Here is a 17,766-nt window from a genome sequence, read left to right on the forward strand (position 1 = left end):
CAATAAAATCAGTTTAGATTAACACAATATTGTTAGTTATTGCCTCTCTTTAATTTTACAATGCCAATTATACAAAACGTATTTTTGCAATTTATATAGCCGTTTTTTTTCCATAGCTACTATAAAAACTAACAAAGTAGTATATAAATGAATTAAAATGAAGATAATGAAGTGACCAGAAATACCACAAAAACTGAGATCATCAAAATTGAAACCTTTCAAACATCAGTTGGATACCCTTTGATATTAACGTGGTTACTATACACTCGACAATTTAGGGACCAACAATATGGCTGTCGGTTGAGGTCTACATTGACTAGTCAATGCGCAACCCAATTCATAATAGAGATCAATGTTTAAAAGTCCGGGTACATTTACCGCTATAGGCTACAACCGGCAAAGAGCAAATGATAAACTTCAGCTGTTGGATAATGCATATTTTTTATCGATACTATAGTAAATTTTATTTATTTACTTAAAGGCTTTACGGATCAATTAAAATACATGTCACAAACCAGAATGGCATCCACTCATGGTGGCATGCCCTAATAAAAATAATTAAGAGCATTTCTTATTGACTAAATGATGATGATGTTTTTATCGCAAAGTGATAGAATGGGCTATCTGTGCTCTTTACACCCCGGGAAATCAAACCCGGGATTTCGCGTTGTATGTCCGTAAATTTACCGGCAATCTACCGGGACATCCAAAAAGAGGAGAAAAGACAAATGACAACCTCTACACACCAATCACTTAAAAGCTCTTTTACTTGAGTGGCATTTTGACCGTCCTTCTGCAACAATTTATTAAATCTAAAAGGGCTATCTAATTTATTAAAAAACAAAAACAAAACATATTTCCCCCCAGAAAAAAAATAAAGTTGACAAAAAACAGTAACTAATGTTGGATCTAATTTAATAGCTTAAAAGCTTTAAATTATTGTTTGCAATAACATAATATAAATGTGTGCGCATAAATAAAAATACCACTAAAATAAACTAAGTTATTTTTCCAAGATGGATGCCTGCTTCAGAAATTCAAATCAGCGAAACAATCTGGAGCATCGATAAAGTAATTTTTTGTCTAGCAAATGGCTAATAAACATAAAATCCAAGCACTAAATGCAAATTTCTGATGGCTTAGGTGGAAAGTTCTTTTTTCATTCACTCATATGAAACATTAAATCTAATGCAATGAGCAACTGGGTCAAAGCTAATAATTTGTTTGGTTTGGTAATCTTAAAAAAGAAAATAAATAACAAGTAGTAAGAAAAATTACAAGGAAAGTTAAAATTAAAGTATGTGTTGTCAGAAACACAACATTTCAATATCTATTTGTTTGATGCGAAAATGTCATCATCAAAAGTACAAAATATGTTAAATATTTGAATATGATTTTCGATTACTAAGCAATATTTGAAGTATTCTTATTTTCTTAATTGAGATATCTAAAACTGGCTTAAGAACTCATCAACAAACTGTATTTTTAAAGTTGGAGGTGACGAAACCTTTGTGTTTCTTGTATATTTCGACACAACGTGTTTAAAATGTATGGTTTACGATTTTTTGTTTTAACGTTATACACATGTCATATGCAAAAAATAAATTTTATTCAAAGATATATCAATATAACTTTAACTATAAGCGTCATATTTTGAGTAACTACGTTGCTCTAAGCTGTTATTTCTTTACATTCCGGTAGAGAACGCTTTTTGCTAGTAAGCTCAGGCCAGCAAGGTATATCTGACAAACTGTGCAGATATAACGTTACATGTGAAATGTAATGGCGTCTTCAGCGAGACAGCAATTAATAACTCTTTCAAGTTTGGGTGGATCTCACAAGGATCAAGCAGATCGGTGAGTAGCATTGTAGGGATTATTTGTGCTATATAGATTATATTAACCCTAGACGGCGGAAACGCTTGGGCGGACTCGGTTAACAATTTAAAAATCGAGGGCCAACTGTTTACCTTCTGAAAGTGAAATACAAATTTCTAAAAACTTAAAAGTTGTAAAATAGTAAAAATATACATGTAACTTTTAAGTGTATAAAACTTTTGGCTAACTTAAATTGGGCTCATTCAATAATATACAACTTTTACTGTCTATGATGTGAACTCACTCAGTGGCTTGACTGAAGAAAATGATCTTGGCATGAAGGTAGATAAGCCATTCAAACCATCAAAGCAGTCTTCAAATTACTAGTTGTAGTAATTATCACCTTTTATCACCGATTATCTTCATTAAGATGTGAAATGGTTTGCTTGTTGAAGTTGTTTGTGCAATTACTTTTAAACTTTAATGTTTAGGTTTTTGTTGTGAGGGGCTGCATTTAGATAAAGCTTAATTTAAAGAAATATTTTTTATTTTGAGATAGTTGAACAATTGCTTAAGTTTTATTATACAAATACAATTATATAATTGGCATAAAATGTAGCACCCATTATTACTCTAAGCCCCTTGGGATGATTTGTAATCTTCATGCATAAATAATTTCAATAGTATAATTAATATTAACAGGGTAAGCTAGCTACCTAGATAAAAAAAAAATCCATCAGGTAATGAGTATAGTTAATTCAATATACTGCTCTTACCTTCTTGTTTATAAAGATTAGAAAATATTATTCATTAGTTGGGTACCCTCAATGTTAACAATATTTTTGGATGTAAACCTAATATCTCAAGAGGTTTGGCCTGCTTAGGAAACTTAGATTAAGTCCTAAATCCATATACTGAGCAAACAATGCAAAATAATTTCAATGGTAGAACTAGATACATTAAACATTTTAACCATTTCAAGTGCCACGTCTATTGAGGATTCTCTCTTGTTTATTACTACGTAGATATCGAGCTGTGTTTGAAAGCATATTGAAAAGCTCTGGGCAAGAATTGGTGGATGGATTAAAGGCCTTTGTAGAAGCTAGTAAGTGTTTCATGTTTATTATTTATACACTTTATATTTCAGATAAACTTATTAGAAGGTTAGAATTTAGGATTGTGTAATGTGTCATTTATTCAAAATTAACAAAATTCAAAGGAGATAAAGAGTTAGTTAATAACTTGGAAATGGTTGTTCAAACAGGCTGTGGCACTGGTTCACTAGACTTTGATCAGCAGGTATAATCATAGGCCAAACTGGAACTGATCCATTAGTTAAGGTGTTGAAACTAACAGTGACACATGAAGCCCAGTGTATTGCAATATCTTACTACCAGTGTCTAGTTGATGATACAAAGCAAACTTCTTACCAGTATATCATGATGTTTCCAGTAGCCTTCTTCATTCATCACAAATTTGATATTACACATTTCATAAAATATATGTAGATGAGATTGATATCATATAAATACTGAAGAGCAGGTTAGAAATATTTACACTTTTCTGATACATAACTTTAACTTTTGACTGACAGATAACTAGAACGACATGTTATCTTACTGTAGTTTACAGGTGGTTAAACTTAAGGCTTTTTGGAAATAAGTAGTTAACATGATTTTTTATTGTTAGTTTTACTGTTCACTTTACCAGACTGATACTTTGTGACAGCTGAATATTGAGTAAATGAATGTTTTTGTTTTTTCATGTTCTAGGTGTGCAAGCAGTGAAAAGTATAGTGAAATAATAATAGGTGATAATGATCCATTAACAAATGTGTTTCTTTGTTTTTAATCACATTTGATTATTATTAATATTATTATTTTTTATTTATGTAAGATGTTTGTTCCTACTTACTTAAGACTTTTCAATGTAATATCAGATTTTGCATGTAGAATATCCAATACTGTATGAAAACATGTTCTGATCATTATTTCTGAATATTTGCAAAGGACAGTACATTCTTCAGTATATCTATCTTAATGTGTTCATAGCATTCTAAAAAATTTGTGAATAATAGAAACCTAGAATATTCATTGCTGTAAGGGAATGTTTTTATCATCGATTTTGGATTTTTGTTAATATTGTTATTTAAAATTTGTTTGTTGCATTCTGAAGGGATCTTCTAAAAACATCGCAAACAACGGGAATATGTAACACACTTAAATAAGAAAAACTGTATTTAAGCTTAAAAATGATCATTAACAGGGTGAGGAAAAAGAGCTGTCATACATGTAGTCCTAATACCTAGGCTTTAAACAACTTTTAGTCGTTAGTGACATTAACCATTTATTTTCCTGTAAAATGTGTGTATTAATTTGATATTGTAATAAATATAGTTTATTAGATGTAGTCAATATTGTTAGGAATAAATATAAAATATCTTCACAGTTGTTTTTTTGAATTTTAGTGATACAAGCACCTTATATTGTTAACATTAAACTTCGGTTTGAGAAGTAGACTCAAAAATACTTTAGAAACTCAAGCATATTCAAGTAGTTGTCTGTCCTTCAGGAGTAAAATTAAGAAGATGGGGGGAGGGGGAGAGATCAGGGATGGACCAAGATTAAAGTGAAAGAATCAGCTGAACTGAGAATCTGTTGTTTATATGATTCAAATAAAATTACACCTTGTCATGACAGTTCCATTTTCATTTAGAAGGCATAATGCAAAGTCACAGATAGAACATGAAAATAAACTCCCTTAAATATAAAAATAACTGAATGTTTGACTTATAGCATTTCAAAATCAATGCATTAATGTTGAAAATTCTTCAGTACTGCATAGTAATTGTCTAAATTGACATGCTTCTTTAAAAATAAAGCAATTTAACTTTGTTTCACTAAATTACAATAATCATCAGGATAATAGTATCAAGAATATTTCTGTTGTAGTTTGTCAGCACTGCAATGATGTATTGATCATATAATGATTTTTTATTCATGTGCCGTGTAATACACTTGGATTTTTATTTTTTTTTCAGTTGTTAATGAAAATGTGAGCTTGGTGATTTCACGACAGCTACTGACTGATGTTGGAAATCACTTGACAAAACTGCCTGATGACATATCTAAAGCTGTTTCCCACTTTACTCTGGATAGGGTTCAGCCTCGTGTAGTGTCCTTCGAGGAGCAAGTAATTATACCTCATAGCACTTATTTATCAGAAGAGCTTGGGTAGTCAGTAACACTTTGTGGTCATGATAGTTAATACTGATACTTGTTTTTCTATTAGATATTTATTTAAAATACACTGCTCTGAAATTATTTTTAAAAATAACGTGATAGTTACAGTATGGATTTTGTTCATATTTATTACCAATTCACAGAAAACGTGTTACAAAATACTAAATACTTGTACCATCAATATCAGAATTAGTCAAAACATTACAATAAGTTAATATTTCATTATTAATAGGACTTAATTCAGTAGCTCATGTAACTCCTCTTTTAATGTAATAGTCGATCAGTCTCTAAAGCCATCCAAGCAGTGTGCTGTTGCTAGTGGTAGGGCAAATAGGATTTTAGGTTTTATCTATAGAAATATTGAATATGAGTCTAAAGAGATTATACTTTCATTGTACAGGTCACTGGTTAGGTCACATTTGGAATATTGTGTTCAGTCTTGGGCTCCTTACCTTACAAAAGACATTGAATTGTTGGAAAGGGTAACCCTCGTGTAGCTTTGCGCAAAATTCAAAACAAACAAACAAATACTTGGTCAGCCAACCCCAAATCTAGATGGGATTAAGGTCGATTGAACAAGATAAAAATCAAACATAGTAAACAACTGTTTGTGTGAAATGTTATCTAATGCTGATAAAAGGGCAAGGTAAATGTGACCTCATTTGAAAAAACAAAACAGAAGCTACCAATCAAGCTGAATGCTGTGTATATTAAATTTTGGTTATGAAAATGTTTTATACTAGATTCCTAACAATATACTCCAATACTTTACCAATGACAAAAAGTGAAAAGAACAGGTCTGTAAATTTTCAATTCTTCACTTAGCATTTTTTTTTAGTAAGAATCCAACTTAGTAGAATTCAAGTCGTGCAGATTTTTCTCCTACTTTCTTGAGACCTAAAAATTAACTGTTAAAGTACTACATATGACTTTACTAGTTTTGTATCAGTTTTGGAATATGCCATTTTTTTCTCTTTGCTCAAAATGTTTGGGATGGAACTTGTATTGGCATTTTTGGAAATTGGTTATAAATTGCCAATGTATTAACTAAGAAAGTGGATAAGATTGGAAGCAAAATTATTGAAAAAAAGAAATTGCATGGGTCATTACTTGAAAAAAACAACAACTTGGATTTATATCTTTTTTTTTTTCTCATTGGTTTATCCAGTGCTAAACTGTAATTTGTAGTATTCTTGATTCAGAGAGCTTTCTTTTTATTGCCTCTGTCCGAGTATTATGAATGAGTGATTGAACTGTATTACAAGATGTGATTTACATAATGTTAGCAGTAACATATTTGTCAGAATAAAAGTCATGAAAATTAAATTTGGTTTTCATCAAGTAACTGTTATGTTCCTTATTAGCCTGATTGCTCTTACTGTTCTCAATACTATATATTTTTTTAAATGAGCCTCAATTATTGTAATAGTTGCATAACATTGAGAGTCAAGTTTTTCCCTTAAAGTTGTCCATTAATCTGAGCAAAATTAGAATTATTTGATTAAATAATTAGTAAAATCCAATAGAATTAGAAAATTTAGGATAAAATATTTGGGTATGAACATTTTCGTGTTGCATAGAATTACTTTTGTTTAAAAGCTAAGAATTTTATACCTAAGTGCACTTTATAACACTAGAAAACTTGTCACATTCTTTAATGGTGTAAATTATAGATGTATTTTTAGTCAGTCAGTTTACCCTCATATGCAGAATTCATTTTTGAAGAGTGAAATGATTTTTTGAAATCAGTGTACAAAACATTAGGGATTGAAAGAATAAAAAAAAAAGTATATAGAAATATATTTAATCTGCATATTTTTTATTATTTGTAAGTGAATGCACATGGACATTTTTTTCACATATTGTAATCACTAAAGATTGTTTTTAATGATTAGAAGTTGTTTGATGTTACTTTAACAGTTAAAGCTACCTGCAATTATTAGTACTTACTTTAGAGGGTTCTTGCCTGACACATGTACAAATTGACCTTGCAGAAACCAGTAAGATGAGTTGTGATTGTGAAAATGTCCACTGCTTTGCTTCAACAAGAAAGTGAAATACAAAACAAAGTTGCTGTTATGTAACTTTAAATTTTTCAAAACTCGCACACTCCTGTAGCATCTGAGCCTATTGGCCACCCTCATGAAGTCTTTCCATCTCTACAAGTCCTGTACAACCTCTGACCATTCTTTATCTTCTGTACCAACATGAAAGGTGTCCTCTGCAACATTATCTCACCACCTTTTTCTCAGTTTTCCTAATTGTCTCCCACCTTCTGGTCTTACAAACATAGCAATCTTGGGCAGTCTGTTGTCTTTCATTCTAGCAGCATGCCTAGCCCATCTCTTTCTTCTTGCTTTTATGATGTTTGCGATAGGAGTTACTACACTGATATCCACTAACTTTTGATTTTTCAAAGTAGCAAAACAATACCAGGTGATTATTAAGAGTAACATAAACAATAGAAATAGCAAGGAAATGTAAACTTCTAGGAGAATGGATTTGACTGTAGGAGGCCTAATAGTGTAATCTTAAGATTACAAAAGAAATTATGTGGGAAAAAAAAGACGAGGATTATCTGCACTTTTGATCATAAAAATGGAACTTTAAATTAAAAAAGTAATCTTTCAGTTAGATAAAGCTTAGTTGACGTGTATTTTTATGGTTGACCAGTAGCATGCAAAAGCATAAGCAAACAAATTCACAAAAGATTATAAAGAGATCTGTAATCTCTATCAATTGCCTGTAATGATTGATCACAGATCAGAAATGGTTTGTCTTTTTACCAGATGAAGATTTGTAGATCAGAATATTTACATTAATGTTAGGTTTTATAAATTAAAGACCATGAATTTAACTTGACATGTTTACATTTTTTGTGATGTTTTTCTGAAGTTGTGAAACTGTTTTATGTTAAAAGAACCACACTTTTTCCTGATGCAACAGGTCTATATCTCTATATTGACATGTTTCAGGTGGCGAGCATTCGACAACATTTGGCAGATATTTATGAAAAGGAACAGAGCTGGCGAGAGGCTGCTAATGTATTAGTGGGGATACCTTTAGAGACTGGGCAGAAGTGTGTTTATTGACTTGTTTGGTTTCAATTATAAGATGGTTCTTCCAAATTATTTGTAATATGAAATATAATAAATCTCTAATATTTATCTAAATGTTAACTTAGTAGGCTTGTCTGTTATAAACTTTATATTTATTTTTGTAGTTATAGTTATTGATACCTAGAAATGATTAATGACTTGTACATTACTTAGCAATGATTTGTTTCAAGAATTCTTTTAAAATAAAAGTGGTGAAATGGTATCCATGGATTAGTGGATTTTGTATTAGTGACATTAAAAACTCCAAGTAAACAATACTTCTTGTAAATGATAATTCATGTTGGTCTCTGATAAACTTTGTTTGTTCTTCACTAGACAATATTCAGTGGATTATAAGCTAGAAACATACCTGAAGATAGCTCGACTTTATCTTGAAGATGATGATCCTGTGCAGGCAGAAGCCTTCATCAATAGAGCATCATTACTGCAAGCAGAATCTAAGAATGAACAGTTACAGATACACTACAAGGTCTAATGTTTACTTATCTTAGTCTAGCTAGTTATAGGTAAACTATATAATCTTAAGAATATTCTGTTTGTCTGTTGTATATGTAGATATTAAAAAGTGTATGCTAACTCTTAGGTTAGTTAGAATAACCTGCATAGTCCAATAATTTTTTTTAGTCAGACAAGATACATTACCTGGTCTAAAAATTTCCTTTTCTAACCTGACTTAATAAAAATTTAATTTATTTTTCATAGGTCCTTTCTAATTAGAGAGATCTTACAAGTAAAATTTTGTAGTGGAATAAAGGTTTGGCTTTGACAGTAGAGATGTTTTCTGTTTATGGCATAAAAGTTATAGGTTTATGTGAAAACATTTTTTATTTTGTTAAAAATGTTATGGATAATTATATATTTCCAGACTTGTTAATCAAAAATAATAAAATTCCACTTTAACTGAGGTTAGTTTGCAAATGTTTTTTCATTAAGAACTGGGAAAAACAATTGTAGATGTTTGAAAATTATGATATAGCATTGATAATGTAACTGGTAAGTGGGTTCAAGAAATTCTTTATTATCACATTGTTTAAGGTTGCTAAGAGATCTAATAATAGAAGGTGTTATTTAAAAAATAAAATAAAAATGTGATGTCATTGGCTGTAACTAATCTTGAACACGTTATTTGCCATAAACAATAGAAAAAGTCATGTACACCCCACGTTAATATACTTAAAAGCTGTGCATTCACATGGCAGGTATAGAGAAAATGATACAACCTGGTTTTGAATGGTCACTGTGGAGTATGGAATAGATACTTATAGGGAAAGTTGTGCATACTAGGTTAGAAGGTGCTGTTTCCATCAGAATTTAAATACAAGACACATTCCTTCCTCTTTGAACAACATCATTCTTGATGCAGCTGAGCAAGACTGAAATTCTGCTGAAAAGAATGAGATGACTAAATGACTGTAGATTCATTTGATTACATGGAGCCAAGGTTTATTTCAAATGGATATTGTATAATGTACAGGCAACACGTAATGATATATCAAATGACCATTGTGATGTATGACATTAGTTTGACCATGTATCACCATATGAAGTATATGATATTGGACTTATTTGTAAATATACACAATTGTTCTATAAATGTTTCAGAAATTAGTAAACAAATATGATATAACATGATAAACTATGTCATTTGTGCACATTTTGACACAGAACTGATATAAACCATTTTAGTCCCTCATCGTTTTTGTCTTATTCTCATTAGTTAAAGATACGCTACCAAATTTTAATTTTTCTTAGTTTAGATTTTTATCATTTAAATTAAAATTATATATTTTTGTAGTGTGTTAGTTATGGATAAACTGCAAAACTTGAGCTTTAAATTTTGCATATTATGAACAAGGTGTGACTGATCAGTCTTTTAACTGATTTCAGGTGTTATAGATAACCTTTATTCTCTTAGTTTGACTTAGTGAAGATAAGTTAACAAGATCTAAGACTTTTGTGTCTTGTTTAAACGTTTTACAAGTTTAACGAGGTTTCAAAATTTTTGCTTATTTTGGTCTGTTTACAAGTATTTATAAGGTTGAAAACATTTCTAAGTGTAAAATTTTTTTTAGTTGTTGTTTTGTCATCTATTTCTTTTTTATGCATTTGGTTTTAAATTTCACCTTATGTTTTTTTAAATGCCTAGGTATGTTATGCACGTGTGTTGGATTACAGGCGTAAATTTATCGAAGCAGCTCAACGCTATAATGAGTTATCCTACAGAAATATCATCCACGATTCTGAGAGAATGACTGCACTAAAGAATGCTCTGATTTGTACGATCTTAGCCTCTGCAGGTAGAGTCATAGTAAATGATTTGAATTTTGAAATCAACAACTAAGTGCCAGTATGAGAGTTAGAAGTTATGTGCATATGAACAACTTTGTATTCCAATTTAATGAACTTTTACAGATACTTAGAAGATGCAGTGTTTTAAGGAAGCTTTAGTCTTGTGTAATGATATGGTTGCTCTTACGGGTAATGGAAGAACTTCTTCAAATCATAAAATGGTTTAATAATGGACAAGAATATTGAGGATGCGATGTCTTTTGATCCACTATGATCTATTTGCATTTCTTTTGAATCTGTAGAATTAAGTATTGTATAATTTCTTTTATTAGCTTTTATGTAACATATAATTTAGTATATGTAGTTTATTATTCAAAAGTTTCTCTTCTGAATGTTTAACGACTGTTTTTACACCTCCAGAACAACTGTAATATTGGACCTTTAAAGTATTCAGAAAATCATGACATTGTGTTCAAGGTCTCAAAATGTGTTCTTAGCTACAATGATGTGTACTTTGTTGCCTAAAGTAAAGCCTTAGTTTTTCTTTATGACTGGAATCATTATGAAATAATTGTTTTTACATCATGAAATTTAACTCTTTCATTTTTGTCTACATTATGTGAAACAAGGGAAATAATTCACTTAACTAAGTTAAATGGGGTAAATCTTGGTCGAAGGAAATCAAGATCCTTGTATTTAATACCACCATGTGGTGAATCTCAGTTAAAAGTAATTTGCACACATGGAAAAAGTTCCATAGATTCTGGTATTTTAAAACAGTCTTCCAAGTCTATATGCTATCTATAGCAGGATATTAGGCTTCACTTTATTTAATTGATCAAACTCTTGACACTGTGGAACTAGAGCTGGTCATGTCAGTCAGTAGTTCACAAAAAAAGTGATTTTTTACTCTCTTAAAATGCTCAGTAAATACCCTATGTAGAACCTTCTTGCAGGCAGAAGCAAGAGGTGGCCTTTGTCAGTTGATGAGAACTTCAGCTCATAGATTTTCTGAATGCATTGTTTGTTTTGCTGTGCTTAAATTGTTGCCTAGCACTTGCTCCTATTGCTTCACAGTGAGTTTTAGATATGTAGGATCGAAAGGTGCAGGAAGTTGGAGATCATTGAAGATTTGTAAAGAGTTTGAGATGCTGTTTAAGTGAAAAGTTTTCTGTTCGTGAAATATAGCCACTCTGTGACACCGTTCCTTATATTGTGCCATTGTTCCGTCAGTAAAACCTAAAGGTTTTTAAATATGTAGGATCTCCATAAGAGCAATTATTTGTCTTTCAGTTTCTTTGTTAGAATTAGGATCATGAAAATGTATCTGTCAGGCTCATCATCCTGTTTTCTTATTCCAAAAACCTAGCATCCAACTCCAACACAAAATGGTAAGAAAGCCCAAGTCCATCTGTCTTAGGCTTATATACATTTGTTGGTGTCCTACTTCATCTATCAAATGTCTTGATGACCTGGTTTTATATTGTACTCTTTAAAACCAGTAGAAGTATGTTTGAAATTGCTGGTGACTACCAACAACAGTCTTCAAGAATTGTGCTTGTTCTACCTGATTCTGCAGCAGTTTACATTCATGTTTAATTGTTTATGAAAGAAATTTTACTAATTTGTCATAACATAGGATTTCTTCTATCATTCTGCAGGTAGTAGATGTTATTGAAGTTGTTCAAAAAGTTTTCTCATATATTACTCTATGTTGCAAAACAAGTCATTTGAGAATTTCTTGGGAGTCTTAAAACAAACATCAGGAACATCAGCTTCTGGTAAACATTTCCAACAAAGATTTGCTTGAAGCATGCTGGGTTGGTTTAAGTTGACTTATTTTAGATGTTAGTCTATCTCTTCATCATCAAGTTAACATCAAAGACAATTCAAGTTTTATTTTTCTTTACATTCATTCCAAGGCTTGCTTTTCTCTGGAACACTGAATGCAATGTTTTCACAAGCTTCTGGAATTTCTGCAACCAAATGATGTGGGATGTTGCTGCTGATTCTTTCTTTGCTGCATGATTAAGCTGCAAATGTCAGTCTTACATTAAAATGAGAGCTGTGACTGTCCTTTTTATATAGACATCATTTTCTGAGATGAAATGTTTCATCATAAGACATCGGGGTTGTGGCTGTGACTGTCCTTTTTATATAGACATCATTTTCTGAGATGAAATGTTTCATCATAAGACATCGGGGTTGTGGCTGTCCTTTTTATATAGACATCATTTTCTGAGATGTTGTAGTTGTAGGAAGCTTGGGACATGTGAAGGGGGGAAGTGAAGCATGCCAAATAGTCTGAATAAATACAAGTGTTATTACCATATTTGCAGGTGTATAAGATGACCCTGGATTTTTTGAAAAAATTAAGTACATTTCTTTGAGGTTCAGTGTATAGGATGACCTCTATTGTCAAGCAAGTCTAGCGTGTAACTTTTGTAAGGAAATTCTTAGAAGTTAATTTTAAACTGTTCTAACCTGTCCTCTGGGGGTAATCAATACAACCACAAGTGTGGTTTTTTTATGCTCTTCAAATGCTGTAGCTAGCTCAATGTGACATAACTTGAGTCACAAATATGTAATAAACAATTTTACAAAATGTTCATCACAGTTGAACTCCTTTTCTATTACAAAAATACTAACCCTTAAGATATAGTGATCTACTATAAAAAAATGTTTACAAAATCAGTGAACATTACAGAAACTAACTTTTTTGATATAATATTTTAGCATGATGGATGAGATCAATACATTTCAAATCAAAAATGTCTTGGTTAATTGTAACTAGCATGCGAGATAAATAACTTCTATTTATGAAGAATTGAGACAAATTATACAATTACAAATATGTTATTGTAACGCAGTATGTGGCACAATATCAATGTACTTACTCAAAAAAACAGACAAAAGTAAAAGGAACAACATAGTTATGGTTAAGTATGCTATTAACCAGAGAGTTCTTACTGGAACTCTTATCTTTGAACCTGTGTGTAAGATGAGGGGTAAAATTGGGCATTGTTTTAAGAGAAAGTATCGTTTTATACACCAGCAGTTATGGTAAGATAAGAATAGAAAGAAAACTAGGATAATTCTGAGCAATTCGTTTTTTTTGCATTGTTCAGTAACAAAGTACAGTAGTCTGAAAAACTAACGTATTAATACATGTCCTGCAACTTGGAAACCTTATGACACATGTAAACTAGCATTAGTTCAATGGTGTAGATTTTATGCACGATGGGTAGAGAGTTGGAAGCTTTATAAGTGGAAAGTATTAGAGACTTGCTGTATAGCACTTGGTTGATGAAAAATTTATAAACTTGTTTTTTAACGCTCATTTTGAAATCATCACTCATTATATTTCCTACTCTGTTATTTTCACCTCGGCTTTCCTTCTTACTGAGTTGTAAATACCAAAATACAGATATGTTACATGGAATAGAATATTTTTATTGGATATTTATTGACAGTGATACCAGGTTATACAAGGTGGACCATAGTGAACCTTCCCAGCAAAGGAAAGCAAAATTACAACTAACACAGCAAAACTGTCTTCTTTAAAAAAAATCAAGTAAATTACAACAGAATTAATATCTTTATCGTGGAGTTCTTTATCGCCCATCCCATATAACACATTAGCAAAGGTGTCAAAAATTTCAATATTCATTATGTCATTAGAAATTTTAGTTTATTACTGCAAATGCATCATTGAGGAACTGGTTTAAAACAGTACTTCTGCTGAATAGGACAACAGCGGTCTCGTATGTTGGCCACACTCTTCAAAGACGAACGTTGTCAGCAGTTACCCACTCACGGAATTTTGGAGAAAATGTAAGTGATAGAATTTTTTATTGCAGGTGATGAAATGTTTTATTTTTAGTAAAGTATGTATTTTAATGATTTAATTAGTTTATTTTTTATAATTGGAAGTAGTTACCTTTTCACAGCTCTTTAGAAAATGTATTATTAAAGTGATATATATATATATATATATAGTAAAAATATGTTTACCAAAGTTCAAAAGTTTGTTTTTTTTAAACAAAGTTTTGTGCTGTGAAAATAAATATTCATATGTATAAGTTTAATATAATGTGTTGACTAGCTTAATTAGTTAATTTTTCATAAATATTGTGACAATTATATAAAACAATATTTAAAGTTCTCATTAGACTGCATTATTTTTAATACAGGTACACTCATGATTTTCCAGAGCCTTGCCAGATTATCCGTTTTGCCAGACCAACAGAGGTCGCCTAATAATAATTCCACAATAACCTCTGACCCACTAATTATACCCCTCCTGTGTCTCTGAAGCACTATGGACTGGTAGAAACTTAAATAAAACAAATATTAAATGTAAATTAAATTATCAATGAAATACATTAGTACAGGTTTATTAGTGCAGTATAAATGAAAAAGGTTTATTAATTACTGTATTTACAAAAAATGTTGCAGTAGTACCGCTTCCTACTTAAAATGTAAGTAGCCCATCCCGAAAGAGCACGCGCCACATGCAGTGTTATTCTGTGGCCGCCCAGTGAACTAGTCTGGCAGTCGCGGGAATTTCAAGTGTGCTCTCGTAATTTTGTCCGGATTAAAGGAGGTGCCGGACCATCAGTTGCTGAAAAATCAGTGGTGCACTGTATTTGTTTTTAAGATTAGTTTTGTGCTTCTATTGATTGAATGTAAACAATAATTTCTGTTTCTTTGGAAGGTATTTGGATAGGATAATTCGAAGGAGTGAATTGGAAGAGTTTGCTGCCCTACTTCAACCTCATCAAAAAGCCACGACAGCAGATGGTAAAAAAATGGTTGCAAATTCTAACTCTGGAATTTCTAACGTTTTTTTTTTTCTTATGTCCCTGTTTTGATAGGAAATCTAATATTACAATAATTAATAACATTTTTTATTTATTATATATATATATCATGATAGTTGGTTCTTGAGATATCTAGAAACCAACTTTTGTCATTACCATTTTTCAACTGAAGTCAAATCAACCTCATCTAGTATCTAACCTTAATATAAAAATAAATACTTTGATACAGCAAATTATTCTGAAGTGAAGCTCTTCTAGAACTAGAAGGATTTTCAACTGCTTAGTTAATCTGAAATATCAACAGTAAAATCACAAATATTTAGTCAATTTCACAACTGATTCATTCATAATATTACCATGTGTTAGATCTGTTAAAATATTTATACTTCAAGTATGTGTTTATTATAGGCTAATATAATTTCAGTAGTAAAATGCTAAAATAATGAAGTTATATCAAAATAAAGTCATTAGACATCTTGATGTTTACCAAATTAGAGTTAAGAAAACAAATTTACTTGGAAATAAAAGATGTAGATCATCTGTGACTTATGTTTATTAAAATTAAGTCTTTATAATTCTCTCAGTTAATTAACATTTTTGTGAAACTTGTGCATTAGAAGAACACTAGATAAATGTTGAAGTTGTACTGCCTTTACTGGGCTGAATGCATGCCCAGACCATATATCCAGGGGCATATGGTTCAAAGAATCTTTCTGCACTGTTGAGCCTTGGATGCAGTTTAAGAGTGATGGTCAAATTCCACTATTTAGTCAGATAATAGTAGCCCAAGAGTTAACATTGAATAGCTGCCTTCTCTCTAGTCTATCATTTCAAAATTAAGGACATCTAAGTGCAGAGAGCTCTTTGTGCAGATTTGCATGAAAATTTTGAAATAAAAAAAATGCTGCTTTTATTTATAGGTTCAACAGTTCTGGATAGGGCTGTGATAGAACACAACTTACTTTCAGCTAGTAAACTTTACAACAACATCACATTTGAAGAACTAGGAGCATTACTGGAAATCCCCCCTGCTAAGGTAGGTATCATAATTTATTACATCTTAATATTCTGCTTTTTCTTAGCAAAATTCAAATTATGATAGTTGTGAAACTGGAAATCTGCTCTGGAAGTTTTCATTGGTGATTTTTGATATTCAGTGTCATTTCTAGTTTAGTAAATAATACTCTCAAAATGTTAACAAATTTCATTGCAGATCCTAATTTTATCCAGGTACCATTTATTTTAGGATTATAATAATGAAAATTTGCTGAGGTCTTGAAATGGATTTAAGTCCTTTTTATCAGATTACAAATAAGTGTGCAAATCTTGCTCATTATATAATGCTTGAAAGGATAAGGTCCCATACTACAAGTTCTAAAGATATGTTATATTAAAATACCATTGTCCATTACATATGAGAATGTTACAGAAGGAATTACAGAAAGGTTCTCTTATAAATGTTAGTTTCCATTTCACGTACTTGGCAAATGAGTTCTACATAGCAATGGATAACCTGACTTTATTTTTAGTTCACTTATCATCTACAGTTTAAAATGTTGAAATCATGTAAGAAAGGAACACCATCGCACCCCTAACTGATATGATGCCTAATGTATTATACTTAAATGGTTCCTTTATATAAGGATATGTTACATAATCTTCTCGAGATAAAATTCCTAAATCCGTTTGCCAAAAGTACAGTAAAGGAGCATTTAAAATTAAATATAATGAATCATTTCTGCATTTGACATTATATTGATCGGACTTGTAACTTTCCTTTTTTTGAACTGTGAATGAATAGTTGCTCTTCATTTCTTTGTAATATTTGTGCCTGATAGTATTTATACAATGCTCTGTTTGTGTATTCTTAAATCTGATATTTATATATAATTCACATGATTGTTTTCATATGGTGTTAAGTTAATGTATCTGTTTTTCAGGCTGAAAAAATTGCTTCACAGATGATAACTGAAGGTCGAATGAATGGTTATATTGATCAAATTGACTCTATAGTCCATTTTGAGAGTAAGTAGTATATTTTAGGTCAGTTAAAACAATGAATCAAGGTCAGAATTTGTAGTCTTCACGACAAGTGAAGTCTTGGCAAGTGGTGACTGCTGACCAAACACTTTGATTAATGACCTTTCAAAAAGGCTTGCAATGTCTAAATGTATGTTATTTCATACAAAAAAAGTGATAAATTATTGAATTTTATTAATTATGTATAACATTCTCTTAAATGTTTATAATTTAAGTGTTTTTACATTATGATTTTTTGCAGGATGAAAAGTATAGCTGACAAGTTTTGGTAACATCGTTAATAAAATGTACAAAACTAATATGCTATAGTATTTCAAAGCTTTGTAAAAGTGTAGTTTATCTTCATAACATAGCATAATGTTTAGGGACAACAAAGGACCTATTGGTCCATCTAGGCTGTCCCATCATCTAAATTATTAAAAAAAACAAAAAACAC

At 30.9% G+C, this 17,766-nt stretch overlaps 1 protein-coding gene across 1 annotated transcript in view; it reads left to right on the top strand.

The window, feature by feature from the left end:
* Positions 1-1,700: 1,700 nt before the first annotated feature.
* Positions 1,701-17,766, top strand: part of LOC106458130 (COP9 signalosome complex subunit 4-like) — a 21,267-nt gene continuing 5,201 nt past the window's right edge. The window contains exons 1-10 of the mRNA XM_013917593.2: positions 1,701-1,856; positions 2,843-2,922; positions 4,858-5,009; positions 8,035-8,138; positions 8,494-8,647; positions 10,325-10,475; positions 14,217-14,301; positions 15,185-15,270; positions 16,211-16,326; positions 17,231-17,315. Of these exons, the coding sequence (XP_013773047.1) occupies positions 1,783-1,856; positions 2,843-2,922; positions 4,858-5,009; positions 8,035-8,138; positions 8,494-8,647; positions 10,325-10,475; positions 14,217-14,301; positions 15,185-15,270; positions 16,211-16,326; positions 17,231-17,315 (1,087 nt within the window). The 5' untranslated portion in view covers positions 1,701-1,782. The remainder of the gene's footprint in view (positions 1,857-2,842; positions 2,923-4,857; positions 5,010-8,034; positions 8,139-8,493; positions 8,648-10,324; positions 10,476-14,216; positions 14,302-15,184; positions 15,271-16,210; positions 16,327-17,230; positions 17,316-17,766) is intronic.

Source organism: Limulus polyphemus, unplaced genomic scaffold (genome assembly GCF_000517525.1).
Source record: "Limulus polyphemus unplaced genomic scaffold, Limulus_polyphemus-2.1.2 Scaffold20, whole genome shotgun sequence".
In the NCBI taxonomy this organism is placed as follows: domain Eukaryota; kingdom Metazoa; phylum Arthropoda; class Merostomata; order Xiphosura; family Limulidae; genus Limulus; species Limulus polyphemus.